This window comes from Syngnathus floridae, chromosome 9 (genome assembly GCF_059516105.1).
Source record: "Syngnathus floridae isolate MCC-2025c chromosome 9, RoL_Sflo_1.0, whole genome shotgun sequence".
NCBI classification, from domain to species: Eukaryota; Metazoa; Chordata; class Actinopteri; order Syngnathiformes; family Syngnathidae; genus Syngnathus; species Syngnathus floridae.
The window spans coordinates 5,132,393-5,148,864 of NC_142421.1; the positions used below are offsets into that span (position 1 = coordinate 5,132,393).

A 16,472-nucleotide genomic window follows, 5' to 3' on the forward strand; every position below is an offset into this window, starting at 1 on the left:
AAATACAAAGAACCATCTCAATCATTCCAGGTAATTTTGCAGGAATGTTTTGCAAATTGTCAGAGCTCTTAATCAGCCGTGTTGACAGTTGACGGTGTGAGTGTGAGAGAGGCTGGGTAAGGGGCTTCTAAATCTGTACGACGGGGGGTCTCTGGCAGCGCAGCCGAGGTGGAATCCCTTTACAGCATGCTCCGGGCTGGCCAATGAGCACGGACGCCTCCCAGACATATGGGCCAGGCCTCCCCAAAATAACCTGCGAGCGCGGCGCTGACAAATGTTGCTACTTTTACTGCTGACAGGTTACCCTAGCTACTCGCCTTCATATTTCCCTGTAAACGCCAAAGGGAACTCTGTGCGAGAAAAGCGGAAAAGCTGGGCGGCTGCCTGTCCCTAGGTTTTCCCAGGTGGCAGCAAGTCCAAGACCGGGATCTCCCACTTTGAGCAAAGGTGCAACCTGAGGATCCACCGGTCCCTTCGCAGAGGCCAGCTGCAGGTAAAAACAGCACTTAAAGTCATTCCTCCTCATCTTCCGCGTAGAGCCTTTAGAAAATCTCTGACATGATGGACTTAAGTCCACTTTTAGATACAGACTCTGAAAGCCGCTGCTTAATTACTTCACCCCCACCCCAACCAGTTGTGTGGTCCTATGTTTGCGCAGCATGAAAACAAATCTCTACACCTCACTCGTCGCTCCCGATTTCCGATCATTAGCGTCACTTTTTTGATCGTTGTGTCACTGATCAAACTCATGCTAACAAGGTCACACAAGATGAGGAAGCTGCTTTTCTTTGTTGATTTTCTTCATGTAAACTGAGCCCCGGCTATTATTAGCTATGACTTGGTGGATTTGGAGTCTGTTTGCAAAGGATGAATGTACACAACAGCTGCACCTTCAGGTCCGCTGGAAGGGCATTGCAGTGCGCTTAATCGTGCCCATTTGAGTGTCAGTAGCATATGCTCGCCCTATCTCGTGTCTTTATTCCATGACTTGCTCATCGTGTGAGAAAATTATGCAAGGAGGTAACTTTGCAGAAGGAATGGGATGGTGGAGTCTGTATCCAATCAAACCTGGCACCCGATTAAGACTATGATGGAATTAGATGACAATAAAATGCTATTTTTTGATCAGATCTCTTGCTGCTGTGTCAACAGGCCTGAAATGAAAATGGAAGGACTTGATGGTTTTGTTGAGAAAACAACCTCAAAGGCCTTTGGGGTCATATCAGAGACCTAATTCAGGATGAACTCAGACACATTGCTGAAACGCATCGTATTGCAATCTTCAGTAGGTGTAGATTACACGAGCGTATTTCAGTATGATGTGTGAGAGGATTTAGGTTGCATGTGTGAGAGTGTTTCGTCAGTGTGTAAGAGGGAATCCTGAATTATGGTCCCAGTGTCATCATGTCAATAAGAGTGCCGCAAATCTCAGAGTTCTTTTATGATTCTTTCTCCAGCATGCAAGAAAATACCGCCGACCCGCCACCGTCGCTGTCTCAGCTCTTAAGGGAGAGCTACCTGGCCGAGGCCCGGGCCCAACAGCGTCACAGCGAAATGAGCCGCTCCGACGCGTCGTCGTCACGCCTTCAGATATTTGGCTCGCTCAAAGGAAAGGCCGAAGACCCGACGGGGCTCCACGAGAGCCAATTGCCGGACTTGTCGGCGTTCCTCAGCCAAGAAGAGCTGGATAAGAGCGTGAACTTGGCCCGCCAGGCCATCGGACATGAGCCCCGTGACGAGAGGGTAGAGGTCAAAGCCGCCGTGGCTCCGAATGCCTCGGCATCCATTGCTTCATCTACGACGTCCTCGGTTCACCTCACAAAGACCCCTCCGGTTCCTTACGTGCCCTCCACCATGATGCCTTTTGCACCGCCAGTCGATTTGCCAGCAACACAACCGAAGCTAGCACTGGACAGAAAGCCACAGGCGGCCTCCATGCGCCAGGACAACAGCACGAGGAACAATAGCGAAGGTCTAAACCACTTGAACAAGTCAACCAGGAACTCCTCATTTGGTGCAGAGACCCAGTCCAAGAAGGAGTTCCTTAACAAGGCGGCCGACTTCATTGAAGAACTCTCGTCTCTCTTCAAGGCAAACACCTCGAAACGGATACGACCGAGGGCGTGCAAAGCCCATCGGAGTCGGAACCAGAACAAGAGCCAGAACGATGGAACAATTTACTCCGACGGCACAGATAGCAGAGAGCGCTCGGCTATGCCTACGGACCTGGATGAGGACGAGCCCGATCCCGATGTTAGCCACCAGCCAGAGATCCAGCTAGACTCAGGGATTGGTCATGTGGAGTTAGAGGACAGTAGGATTACTGAGGCGCAGCAGTTTGACTCCAAAGAGTTGGAGATGCCCGAAAGCTTCATTTTGACACAAGCTCAGCCGCGTGCAGATGAGCCATCAACTGAGCCACCTCATTTTATTCAAAAACTGAAAAGCAGAGAAGTTCTGGAGGGTAGCAAAGTCCAGTTAGATTGCATCGTCAGAGGACAGCCTACACCTGAAGTCCGGTAAGGAGCAAAAAATCTATAAGGCATTGTGGTAGTGGTGTTGGGGGGGGGCATTAATATCTTCAAAAAGTGTAGGTTTAATTGCAATTTAAATGGACAGATTAATTTTTGGATTATTTCGGCATTTTTGTTGCTTTAAGTGTTGATGTTGCACACCAATGTGTTAAAAATGTCCATAAAAAAAATCTGATATGGTATTTAATAGTAATCGGGCACTTGGGCCTATAATGAAAATGCAGCCTTTGGTTAAACAGAATCACTGCCTCAAATATCTGGAGGAAAGATTAGGCAACACCCCTTAACAGTTACTGTGTAAAAATAAGCAAACCGCCGATAATAGTAAAACGTAAAAGCAGTTCAACTCAATCTTAACTTTACCGTATTAATGAGGTGCACTGCTACAAATCAACTACAAATAATATAAATATATAATATAAATAAATATATTTACTTAAGATGACAATAGTCTGAAAATTTGAAATTGCTGTAGACACAACAGCACGGAGATGACCTACTACAGTATAGGCGAGGTAGAGGGGAGGAGGGGGCATGCTCTTGGTCGTCCTACTGAGCATTGTTGAAGCACTAACGTATACTTGCGCCGGGAGAATGCGAGCGCTCTGCCATTTTTAGCCTGGACTGGCACTGCGAGCTGTGGTCTCCTCTGATAATGGAACCAACTGAGCTCTTGGCAGCAGCATGAACACGAGCGGCACTTTGGTAAGATGCTTTATTTGCTCTTTCGTAGAAACTTTACATTGTTTCTCCGTTGAAGTTGTTTAATTTTTTTGGGGGGGTAAGTTATTTTGTAAAAATGCCTAAAATCTTTCTCAAAGCTTAATTTTATACTATTAACCTGATTTTGGCTACTCGCTTGACTAGGACTGTTTCAAGGACTTATTTGTCATTTCTAATTGATCTGATTGGTTGTGTGTTGAGAAGTTTGCATGACGTGAGTTTGGTGAGGGATTCTCCTTGCTAGATTTGAGCCGCAGAAAGAAAATAGCTCTGACAGGTGCAGTGAGGAGAAGCACACCAACCATCCTCTTTACTACTCATGTTTTTAATTTAGACTCTTACTCATGACAAATGACTCTTGTGGCAGAACATGCTGCAGCCAGGCATGAAAACGAATTCCGGTGTGCTTTTACTGAGTCTTTACAATTGGACATTATGAGCATGTCAGTTCCAATCCGTTGAGTTTGACGGCAGCATTGAATCTGATTTACTGACAACATCTCGCCAGGGGCACGCCTCATTCCTCTTTGATTATTGGCTGGATTTTTAGAAAGCTTGAGGACTCATCCACTGAAAATAGATGTTGCTAGGGGCTATTGCTAATATTGCTGCATTGGAAGTCAGTTCACTGTAAAAATACATTAGTTTAAATTATTATTTATTTTTTTAAAGTTGCTGACTAAAAGTTAGTCTCGACTTTCTTAGAATATTGGGGATGACTCAATAAAAACTGATATGGGAACGTCCACGATTGTTTGGTGTTGTGGTGTAGAATTACGATAAATACCATAAGCAACAGATTACAAAGATACCTACAACAACAATAATCAACTTATTAAATGAATACCTGAAAAACAGGCGTAGTTTTTATAGCAAAGACGAGAAAGCGAGCTTCATGAAACTGCTGCCCAATTGCAGGTGGTTCTGTGAGGGCAAGGAGTTGGAGAACAGCCCTGACATCCAGATCATCACCAATGGTGAGCTGCACTCTCTGATCATCACAGAGGCTTTTGAGGAGGACACCGGACGTTACTCCTGCTTCGCATCCAACTTTTACGGAACCGACTCTACCTCAGCTGAGATTTATATCGAAGGTGATTTCCTTACTTGTCTTTGAAACCTGTTTGTCCGTTTCTTTGCAGACATCAAAATCACTTTTTGGAAAAGATCACTAGATTGGTTGAAAAAGTTTGAGAACCTCTGCTTTACAGAACTCGTATAAAATGTTCAAATGCACGTGTGAACCTACAGGTGCATCCTCTTCAGACTCTGAGGGGGAACTACACTTTGAGTAAGTTCTCCTGCTCTGCCCATTTCAATTTAAAGCTATATAAATCACAATATTGGGAATGTTACTTCTTTGTTTTCATTGTGAAAGCCTACAGGGCAACGAAGCAAACTCCAAACCACTTTCAAGCCAAATCCCCACAGAACTTAGAGACTCTTCAACAAATCAAACTGCCAAAGAACCAGTAGAGGAGCTCAGCACCCTTGTGAACCAGAAACTCCCAGTTCCTGTCCAGACGATAACCAACTCACCTCCAAGCCCCGAACTTTCTCAATCATCAGCAGCTTATCCAGAAGAGACTGAAACAAAAGACCTCACAGAGGGTCTATCCGGGGCTGCTTTGCTAACAGCCACACCGCAGCTTTTAAACCCGCTGCTCCCCAACGCAGCTCAAACGGCTCAACCTGAGGTAGAACAGCCGAAACACTTCCTATCATTAGTGTTGCATTTCTCCTGATAAGATGTTTGTGTGCCCAGAATCAAACATCTAGCTTCAACCTCCTGCAAGGCTTCAACGGGCAAGCCACCATGGCCGCCCCTGTTTTTACAAAGGTAGAATTAGTCTTCAGCGTTTTTTATTTTTTTGTTGTGACTAATTAAGTATGTTCTTCTCTCATCTCTAGAATCTGCAAGACCTGGTGGCTTCAGAAGGGCAGCTGATAGTGTTAGAGTGCCGTGTGAAGGGAGTGCCGTCCCCTCGAGTGGACTGGTACAAGGAGGCCAAAATCATTGAAGACTCCCCTGATTTTAGAATCCTTCAGAAAAGTAAGCACAGACAAAACAACTTGGAAATTTCTAGGAGCAACATCAGAAACCAATTATTGACAATGGTGTCCTTTTTTTGTCTTCAGAGCCCAGGTCTCCAGGGGAATCAGGTAGCGCTTTTAGGATTCTTCATTTGTAGAAAATTCAAATGATTGCCTTAGGTATGTAACATGCTGTGCGCAAACATAGTGCTCTGAAGTGTTTAGTCCTTGGTGGAGACTCCTGCTCCTCTTCTGTACACAAGCCAGGGCTGCTTTCCTTTGCCTATGCACCTTATAAGGTAGTCTCTCATCCTGCGTGGAACCACCATGGCAGATCATTTCAACCTGCCCCAGATTCAAATAGACTCAGTTAGTTCCCAGCGTTTGTGTGCTCTCCCTCGCAAGACTCCCGACAGCAATCCCATCCCGGCAATTCCTTCATGTGAGTATCACTTTTGTTTCTCCAGAGGAAATATGTACACTGGTCATCGCGGAGGTCTTTAGTGAAGATTCGGGGATGTTTACTTGCACTGCAAGCAACGCTTATGGAGTAACGTCCAGTACCGCAACATTAAAGGTCAAAGGTAATGATTCTGTTTTCTTTTGGAAGAGGAACTCAGTCATTATGATGAATTATGTTTCTCGTCTGATTTGTTTTTTTCAGGTAACAGTGTTAACAACCATGCAATTAGACCTTTTTGCACTTTAACTGTGGAGCCCACTCGAGTCCAACAACCTTCCACGTCGGATCTCACCATCCCTTCTGTAAAAGCTGAGATTGCCCTGACCAATAACATCAAGCCGCACTCCAGCACCATCCGTCTGGATCCACTAGTCAATAACACCGTCCGTTTGGACCCCTTAAATACCAGCACCCTTCGTCTGCACCCCAACAACTCCAGCATGCTTCGTCCGGACACTTTGCGTACCGGCCTGCACGATCTGGACTCCAACAGCTTGTCCAGTAGTCCCAGTCTCAACCCTCGCAGTGTTAGCACCCCCAATTTAGACCCCCTCACACTTCATCAGGAGAACACAGGACAGCTGACTCCACACCCCAAAGCCTTCACTGGACTACCTGCGGTTGAACAGGAAGCATCGGGACCTGACGTCAGTTCCAATCACAAGACCGGCTCTCACTATCACCATCTCCCCAACCCACCTCCTAACTCCTGCCTCAAGTCAGGGGTCCTGACAAACCACAAAGACTCACGCTCCAGCTCAAGAGTCGGCCTGCGTGTACATTTCAAACTACCTGAGGATGAGGAGGCGGAGCCAAATGACACATCTGCTCCACTTTATGAAGACACTTCTGATGCATCGGTCAACAAAGGACCGCCGCCAGTGCTGGCAAAACCCAAGCTGTAAGTAGAGCTACTAAGTTTGTGATAATCAAAGAAAGTTCTCAAACAACCTTTGCTCTGTAAGGTCAGGATCCGAAACAGCCTGCTACAGTCCACAAAGATACGATTTTGAATCCCAAATCTCATTTTTAGTCCGCATAATATGAACATCCGACCCTCCCCTTCCTCTTCCAGTCCAAATATAAATGCTCCTCCTCCAGCTCAACTATTAGTTGCAATTCACTAACCCATGGAGGTAGACCTCAAATGTGGACCTTCAGGCTTTCCAAAACAAAGGATGGCATTTTCTACTTGTAAGTTCACCTGCGTTTCTTATTTTACAGAATTAAAATTTCTGTTTATACTGTCATCAGTATCACGTGGTTTCCGATCAACATCCTCGAGAAGTTTAATTGCGGCTCCTACCTGGGATTGGAATTTGATCATTTATTTGTTTTTATAAAGGACAAAACAAGAAGGTGATTTAGTAATTGTGGTTGAATATAATGTAAACTGTGACTGTAAGACTGAATTGAATCTGCAAATTGAGAGTTCCATCGTTGGTTTGTGGCCAACTTTTCGGTGGTCCTTAAAAGGGCAGCTCATCTTCATGCTGACTTTGGCTCACTCCTCTTGGACTTTACAGGACTGACCAGCCGTAATTCATTGGAACACAGAACTGAGCCTCCCTCATGTTCACCATGTATAGAGTCTTTCCAACTCATCTCTTGTGTTACTTGTACTTGATTGACAGGGACCCGGTGCAGCTCCAGCTCCTTCACAACCAGGTTCTTATGGAGCAGCAACAGGAGGATGAACCCCAGACCCAAAGCCACAATCAGCCTTCATTCCAGGTTAAGCCAGAGACCTCAAATTCTCACGAAGGTTCATTCTGGTCCCTCAGAGAAAAACGCGATTCGCAGTCTTCCTACCTTAACAACAGCTCGCAGTCGACACCCAAGTCTGGATCTCCCCACACCATGACGGCACCTTCAGTGAGTTCTGCTCCTGCGGTCAACACTCCTCTACGATCCTTTCCATCCACTCCCCAGGTTAAGACGACCTCCCTGGCGACGTTGCCTCCACCTATGCCGCAGCTAAACACGGCTACGCCTCTTAGCGTGGCACCTTCGACCCAGATGAACACCATCCATGCCTCCCACCTCAACCTGTCCACGACAGTTGTTGCCAGATCAACACCCACACCGCAGTTTTCGTCCCAGCCGGTGTCAAATTTCAATTCAAGCTCGATAAATTCCACGGCTGCCTCACATCATGTCACGTCTCCGGCTGCTTTTCTGAGAAGCACCCACGCCTCCCTCATGAATCTAACCGCAACCTCACAGGCTTTCAACTATACCCGACCTAAAGAGTTCATCACGGCTCAAACCTTCTCACCCGTCCGGAGTCCCTCTCCAACTGAATCTCCAGTCCCGCTTCTCCACGAACTGGCAGCTGAGCTCAACTCCTCCTTGGCCAATTCGCCATTCTCTCCACCGACCAGGACCTTCCCCACAAGAGTGCTCCAGTCTCCAACGAGCCCATCATTCATATCCTCACCCACGCCGGGCTCAGCGGCAACCTTAAGCAACGCGTACGCCTTCAGAGCCCAGTCGCCTCCGCAGGCTTCCTCGCCCACCTCTGGCAACTCCTCACCGAGCCCCATCCAAAACCCTGTGGCTTTCCTGAGCTCCATCCTTCCTTCCCTGAGTCCGTCTCAGCCTACCAACTCCATGGGCCTTCCCAAAGGGGCACCTTTAGGGTATGACCGTTCGCACTAGAGCCTGGCGGGCTGTTTCAAAACATGTCGTTTGTCTTTCAAGGTTGAAAAAGAAGACACCGAAGACGCGGCTCCCGCCAACAGAAAACATTCGCGAGAGCAAAGAAGCCGTTCTTTACGACCTTGAGAAAAAGCTGCAATGTCAAGAAGATCTTCCCATTTTTGCCTATCAGCAGGTACCAAACACGCCTTCAGGTAGTTGAATGAGACAGTAGTTTATTTAACATGTTAGTACAGTATGTTCTCACTAATTTTAAACTAACCAATATTGTAGGCTGGTAGCTAGTCTGGCTTTCAACAGTTTTGTTGACATTAGAACTTTTTCCCCTCTTAATTCCCGCTCATTGTGTCCATGTACTATATAACCATGCATTAACATTCCTCAGCGCGCTTTTCTATTAGCCGGTTTGTGTGTCGCCGTGGGAATTCATAACCCATCCCTATCCTCTCGTAGAAGCGGAGTATTGAGGGGAAAACAGCGAGCAGACCCCTTGTTGGACCAAACATTCCAGCTACTGTCTTTAACTATGATGAGGTACAAGGATCATCTCATTGCAAGCACTGATCCGAAACGCTAACATGATGACACTTCATTCGGTGCCAGTCGCGTTTGGACACCATTTCTCATGCAATAGAATGGTTTGTCCCGACTTTTGACTGGTAACCATTCAATCATCCATGAACTAATATATAACCTGCACGAAGACTCACTGTTCAAATTTCACTCATCTGTCCTTTTAAGTTTCTATTTCCCACGTCCTTATCACACAAGCCAAACATGACATTAAATAACTCTTCTTAGGATCTTCAACGGCTTTTTTTCTTCTCTTGAATTTTGTAATCTGATGAGTCAGCGTTATTTTGCAAATATTCAATACACTGTGTTCTTATTGAATTTCTGTTCTCTGTTTTACCCTCTCATCTTGCATCATGAGCTCTTTTTTTTCCAGCAGGCATTTTGTCAAACAGATGCTACAGCATGTTGCCAATAAAGTGGTATTAAGTCATAATATTTATGTTTCAAATATTATATTTTGACTTCAATACCACTACTGTGCTATATCAATAGAGTACACGCATGTGATTACTGGATAAACTTCTAGTAAGACGGTTTCTGGCAGGTAAAAAGGCAAAAAGTGCTTGAAGTTTGCTTTCATGGAGCAGTTTTTCCTTTTTTTTTTTTTTTAGGAGTACAAAGTTTCCAATTTCGAGCAGAGATTAATGAGCGAGATAGAGTTCCGCTTAGAGCGAACACCAGTGGAGGAGTCAGACGATGACGTGCAACACGATGACGTCCCTTCAGGCAAATGCATCGCACCCATCTTTGACAAAAAACTCAAGAACTACAAGGCCATGGAGGGAGTACCTGTTACTTTCTCCTGCAAAGTTGTTGGCATCCCCGTACCTAAGGTGAAACATCGAGTGGTGCGAAAGAGCCCGATACTTTTACGTCTTAGTCATTAATTATTTGTCAACAGGTATACTGGTTTAAGGATGGGAAGCAGATCTTGAGGAAGAATATTCATTATAAAAAAATAAGAGAAGGTGATGGGACGTGTGCTTTACATATAGAGTCTACAACAGCTGATGACGATGGAAACTACACAATCATGGCAGCAAATCCTCAGGTAACGTAAGATCGTGAATTGAGCTTCTTTTTCACGATCTCATCCTTCCATACGAATTCCGATTCATCATTTGAAAATCAACAGGGACGAATGAGCTGTTCGGGTCATTTGATAATCCAAACAGGACCACCCCGAAGCAGATTGACCCCCATTAACTCTCAGAGGTAAGCAAAAATACAGACGTCTCCAACAGGGGTTATAAAAAGTCTACACACCCCTGTTGAAAAGCCTGTTTTTTTTGTGAGACTCCAATGTTGCTCTTCAACCATGTCATTGACTATTGACGTTAACTCAAGGCAAGCTGACGTGTTTTGACCACAAGAGGGTGCTAAAGAGCCACACAACCAAAATAAAATACTGTACTGCAATATCATTGCAATCTTATATAAAGGGTCAACCATGAAGGACTTTCTTCAATCTCTTTCAATTTCTTTTAGGGTACGAACTCGTGTACAGGAAGTTGAGGGAGAGCAAACCCATGAGCGTTTTTTCCGGCCTCACTTTGTCCAGGTGCCAGGGGACATGGTTGCACATGAGGGGAGGGTGTGCAGACTCGACTGTAAGGTAGGTAGCATGTTCTGAGCATCACTTCTGCATATTTACAGGTGCCAGCCTAAAAACGGCTCCTCATTGTCTTTTAGGTGAGTGGTCTGCCCAACCCTGAACTCATGTGGTTGGTCAATGGTAGGCCCATCTATCCAGATCTTTACCATAAGATGCTGGTGCGAGAAAATGGCATCCACTCTTTGATCATTGACCCCCTGACACAGAGAGATGCTGGCACGTATACCTGCATTGCTAGCAACAAAGCAGGGCAAAGTTCCTTCAGTCTAGAACTGAAAGTTGTGGGTGAGTAGATTTCTGATGAAGTGGTGAATCGATGATAAGATTTAAATTTGGATTTTTATCCCTTCAGAGAAAGAGATGAAACAACCCCCCCAGTTTGTGGAAAAATTGCAGAACATGGGAATCCCTGAGGGGAACCCTGTCCGGATGGACTGTCGAGTGACGGGCGTGCCCCACCCGGTTATATTCTGGAAAAAAGACAACGACACCCTTCCCAGGACACAAAGTAGAATGAGGTCAGTAAGATCAAACCCGTACATTCCAAAAGAAATGGTGAAAAGCAACTTTGCTTCTGCTTCAGCATGCTGCAGGATGCCACGGGATACGTGTGCCTCCTCATCCAGCCAACCACCAAAGAGGATGCTGGCTGGTATACAGTGTCAGCCAAAAACGAGGCTGGGATTGCGGCTTGCACCTGCAGGCTGGACATCTATGGTACGAAAGTGAGCAGTACCTAGATAAAGTGGAATTACTGAAGATTATACACGTGGCCATGTATTATGACCTTCAGCACAGTGGCATCAGAGCGTGCCGGCGCCCATGAAGAAGACGCCACGTGGGGTCAGCCGTTACGCAGCTCTAACAGGCCAAGGGGTCGACATCAAATCGACCTTCCCCACATCGGAGACGAGCCCCTTCCTGTTCTCCAGCACCCCCGCCGAGGCTACGCTGGAGAGCGAGGAGCTGTGAGGAGCGCCTCCTTGTGGAGGGAGAATGTTTACCTACACGGGTCGTTGTGGGATTTGTGTGACGAGTTTGAAGTGAGACACTCGGAGCAAAGAGTGATTGTGAAATGATTGTGCCATTTGCTAGCACAGTGTCACCATTCCGGTATACGTAGGTCATATCAAGAGTGTTTCACAAACAGGAAAAAAAAAATGAACACATTTGCCAAGTCTTAGCTTATGAGCCAGCTATGGAGTCGAATTTTGCTCTCCAACAAGTTTGAATGATTAACATTTGTGTTTTGTTTTTTTTCTCGTAAGTAATACAAAAAAATCTACAATCTGTTCTCGAACTAGTATATTTTCCCTTGCAAAAAACTAGCTCTTCTAATTTATAATATAATTAAATGTATATGAAAATTAATTTATTTAAAGGAATTTGGGAAATATACTGTATTATTTAAGTGGATGATTTAGCATCAGATTGTTTCAACCCAAGTGCATTATTTATGTGAATTCATTAGGGTACCGATTCACCTTTTTGCACCATGTTTTCCATGTGTATGCATGTTGATGGGCGACAATGGATTTTTTTCACAGTTGCAAAGTGTTTTGTAAGTAGCCGAAACGGGATGTTTGAGAGAAGTGAAGTCAAAATTGTTTTAATTGAAACCGATCTTGGCAGTTACAATGATTACTTTCCAGAGTTTGGAAAAATATTGACGGAAGCATTCAAGCACCTACTCTACTTCTGTTATGTTGCACACTGTAAAATAGTCTTCAGAATAAAATTATATTTATTCAAATGAGTCAAAGTTTTTTTCTGTGCGCTACATCAAACATAAACAAGCTTGTTACGTTAATCACTGAAATTTCAGATTTCTTCAGGGCTTTGTTTTGACTATCTCAAATTCAAAACAAACAGGAGACCCCAGGAGCCAATTAAGCATAGCTAATGAGTCTAATTAGAGGGGAAGAAGGTTCAAATAGGCATAAAATTACATTCACCTTACTTGACCCAATTAGACTGTGAGCCTCATTTGACCAGCTGCCAGGTCGAGTTGCTTGTTGGCTGTCGCTTGTGTGTGCTGCAAAGTCATAAATTTATAATGGGAAAATAACAGTACTCTGCAGGGGATTTTATTATTATTATTATGGCTGTTATTATTATTAATAATATTAATACAGAGGTGGGAAACATTATTATTGTTGCTATTATTCAATATTTTCTTTATCTTCAACTTGATGACCATAAACATTCTATTCTGTAAATCAAAATCTCAAACAGGCCTCATAGTGTTAATTCCGATCCATATGATAACAGTTTTGAATGATGAGATGCAGAATGATGCTCATTTTGTAATCGTAATCTGGAGATGACTGGATTTATGAGAGACACTTTCTCCCGGACTAACTAAAACATACGCTTGGTGTCTTAATCTCCATTTCTCCATAAGGGGATGTGGATTTAATGCAGAATGTGTATCTGTTGAGGCTGACGGGTCACTCGTCAGTTGTGACATATGGCTTTTGTCAACACGCCACAACTGAGTCGTAGGTGCTCAAATGAGCCAATCATATAACGAGTTGGAAGAGCATGGCCTCATCTCAGACGACGAGCCCCTCAGACAAGACAAGCAGCAGCTGGCAAACTACATCAATCTGTAATCAATGAACCAACTGGTAGATGGGATTATATGCCTAATTGCACAGCTAACCAGTCCATCCCAAAATGACCAGACAGCATCAGCTTGACCCAATAGGAGAGACAGCCTTTATACTCGGCCTCCACGGTGATTAATCATTCAAAACTTGCCTCTACACCCAAGTCTGGAGTTGCTCAATCCGAAACTAGGATTGCATAAATAGCACAAATAGAACAGCGGCAAATGTGCACAAAAATAAGACAATAATTTAGAAAGTTCGAAAGATAATAGGCATTGTGTTCTCATGGGATTTTGGTATGAGATTTTATTAGAAGAAAAAAAAATCATTCATGGCTGGAATATTTTAATTATCACTGCAAAACCCCTCACATTGCCTTAAAAAATAACGTAAAAGAAAACGATTTAAAAAAAAAGCAAATGAAAAAATTGTCATAGTTTTGTTAGATCTAAAAACTAAATGGAAACGCTATCCCTTCTAAATTCTTTTTAAAACCTGGCGCTAAATTGTTGCTGAATTTCCATTACAGATTTTTTTTCTCAAGAAAAAGATGATTGTTGTATCATATATATTTAATATATGTATTGTGCCCCTGAATTCTAAATGAAATGTAACCAGATGGGAAAGATGAGACAGACAAATGATTCTGTCGCTCCCTTTTTTTCTCGGCTTGGTACACAGATCAATTATTTATTCCCCATCTCCATCTGTACTTAACATGCATGCCCACCAGATTCTAAATCCTTCTGAATCCAAATATCAATTATTATAACTCAAAGAGTATTAACCCTGAGCTACACTGTGAACAATATCATTTCCAGGTTTTGGTGCAATAATCTGGGCACCGTGTTGTCCATATTGTTGAAGATTTTTAATCCCCAGATTTTCAGACAAAATCCCTCGGGTTACAAAGCACACTTACACTTGTGTTGCCTTAGGCTAATAATCAGATTATGAGACACAAGTGGTGAAAGGAGATTTGAGGACGGGCACAAAAAAAAAAAGTGTTTAGAAATCTCATTTGTATATTCATTTGTATGGTCTTCTGAAATAAAATACTGATAGTTATTTTTTCAAAGATAATTAACAAATGAGGAACAATTTTGTCTAGTCAGTGTCCAGCGGCTAATTCTAAACTTTTTATATAGCGAGCATCTTTCAATGGGAATTTTTGCACATGATGTGGTTTCATCACAGTTTTACACCCAATAAATATGGATAGATCCAAACTAATTTTGTTGTCATCTTTATTAATTAAATTTGTTTGCAGCATCAGTTGTGATGAGTTCTGCAAGCAGATGGCAGACTTTGGTGTTTGTGACACATGGCACCGAGTGAAGCCTTGGCCGGAGAGCCCAGCCCGAGATAATTGGAATTTCATTAAGGCTTTTTTGTTTGTGTGTGTCTGTGTGTGTATTGAGTGTGCATATATACTTTATATGCATTTGTGTGTATGTGCAGCGAGTGGGTGTGAGGGGGTGGTAGAAGGCAGGGACTCCACCTGCTGCCACCTGTTCATCTGCTGTGTGCCTTATAAAAAGCCGCTCCATGATGTGCAGCACAGACACCTTGGACTCTTCACACTGTCCGCTTCCAAAGCAAAGGAGAAAGAGCTTGGGACATGAAGCCTCGCCGTTCGAGCTGCACAGACTCTGGATCCGAATCTTCAGAAGCGGATTCCAAGAGCCCGGAGAAATACGAGTCGGCCACGCGGCGGAGGATGGCCGCCAACGCCAGAGAGAGGAAGAGGATGCAGGGCTTGAACACGGCCTTCGACCGGTTACGAAAAGTGGTGCCGCAGTGGGGTCAAGACAAGAAACTGTCCAAGTATGAAACCCTGCAGATGGCTCTCAGCTACATCATGGCCCTCAACCGGATCCTGACGGACACTAAGAGGAACAACGCTGCACATGTGCAGTGGGTGGACTTGCAATTGGACTGCGTTCAGCCTGATGACTATCAGTACCTCATGAGGTACGACTCCACGGGGCAGGACTATATCAACTCGTCTTTCTCTTATCAGTTTGACGGGCATGAGCTCAACGTATGAAGAAGAAAAAAAATAATAAATCTGCCGGTCGGCGTGTAAAACACTCATGTTGTAAGTGGCAATGTGAAACCTTTGTTTTCTCCTATTAAGGAGACCGTAAATACATTTGTATTGATTTATTTCTTTTTATCATCTTTGTTTGACAAAAGGCTTGTTTTTTTTAAAGTCTTGCATATATTTTTGCTAGGATATTGAGCAGGTTCTTCAATACATAGTAAAGATCAGAGACATGTAGTGTAGTGTCATTAAAATGACCAATAGATGTGCAATTGTGTATTTATAGCTGTTTTAAATATACAGTTTTAAATTCACAGAATTGTAGGTGTTAATTGCACTATTAAAGCTAATATTGTTGAAATGAAAAAGTAACTTTCAAGATGTTTTTTTTTTTTTACATGCTAAATTCTAGTTTTGGATTGAGAATAAAATATCTTCTATCAAATATATTCTGCTTTGTCATTACTGTCTTCTATGGAAATTATGATGACTACTTTTTGCATATAATTACAAATCTATGTTTAGGAGAAAAAAAATTGCTGTTCTCAAGTGACTGTTTAATATTCAATAGCCAAGCATACATTTGCTTGAGGTGATTTTTATTTTTCATCCACTAGCATTGGAATTTGAACCCCCCCTTAATAAGCTTATACATCTGCTATCAGTTATTTGTGTGCTACTGAAGACATTGTTATTGAGGAGAGAATCTAATTTATAGGACAATCTTTATTTGTGCGGATGACGAGCTTACCTCAGCAGTAATGTCCACTTGCACTGCACCCTGATACGTAAATCCTCCTTTTGTTCACGGCTTCTGTACCCTGAGATAACAGAAACTTACGTCAGCCGTGTCATAAAAAAAAAAAAAATAACAATACACCTTACGCAGCAAAAACTCAAAACCACAACATTAGAATTATTCTTTGAAATAAACAATTTTTTATTTGTACCTAATGTCTCATGCACACAAAGGATTGTTTACTGCTGGAGCAGCACGACACATTTAAATGGCAATCAGAGCCCATTGTCATAGATTTAAAAAATTTCAATGGGTGGCACAAGCCAGGGCAGCTTAAGGAAGCCTCTGAGCAAGATGCCGGCCTGCATGGCTTCAGCGGGGGGGGAGCAAAAATTAAACTCCATTGTGTGCTAATGGCTGTGTGTAATCGCTTAGTTCAGAGTCAGTGGAGCGCGAGCGAGCGGCCAG

The 16,472-nt window shown here is 43.6% G+C and overlaps 3 protein-coding genes across 4 annotated transcripts in view; 2 read left to right on the forward strand and 1 right to left on the reverse strand.

The window, feature by feature from the left end:
* The window catches only part of dnajc12 (DnaJ (Hsp40) homolog, subfamily C, member 12), a 33,919-nt gene that overhangs the window by 11,783 nt on the left and 5,664 nt on the right, over positions 1-16,472 (reverse strand). Inside the window, exon 4 of the mRNA XM_088384275.1 lies at positions 16,017-16,086. The gene's annotated coding sequence lies outside the window, so the exon portion shown is untranslated. The remainder of the gene's footprint in view (positions 1-16,016; positions 16,087-16,472) is intronic.
* On the forward strand, positions 351-12,362 carry mypn (myopalladin). Of its 2 annotated transcripts, XM_088385522.1 has the most exons (21): positions 352-493; positions 1,458-2,519; positions 4,176-4,351; positions 4,509-4,548; positions 4,636-4,954; positions 5,023-5,097; positions 5,169-5,310; positions 5,397-5,420; positions 5,759-5,875; positions 5,956-6,655; positions 7,389-8,396; positions 8,458-8,590; positions 8,869-8,949; positions 9,603-9,824; positions 9,893-10,042; positions 10,127-10,206; positions 10,480-10,606; positions 10,684-10,891; positions 10,959-11,124; positions 11,190-11,323; positions 11,400-12,362. In XM_088385522.1, exons 2-21 carry the CDS (start codon positions 1,459-1,461, stop codon positions 11,576-11,578), a joined length of 5,142 nt encoding a protein of 1,713 aa, XP_088241648.1. In that variant the 5' UTR covers positions 352-493; position 1,458; the 3' UTR covers positions 11,579-12,362. The 2 variants fall into 2 exon arrangements, with proteins under 2 accessions (XP_088241649.1, XP_088241648.1); XM_088385523.1 differs by lacking the exon at positions 8,869-8,949 and having other exon boundaries at positions 351-493.
* On the forward strand, positions 14,800-15,546 carry atoh7 (atonal bHLH transcription factor 7). The gene has a single exon (XM_088385291.1). The coding sequence runs from the start codon at positions 14,840-14,842 to the stop codon at positions 15,266-15,268; it is 429 nt and encodes a 142-aa protein (XP_088241417.1). The 5' UTR covers positions 14,800-14,839; the 3' UTR covers positions 15,269-15,546.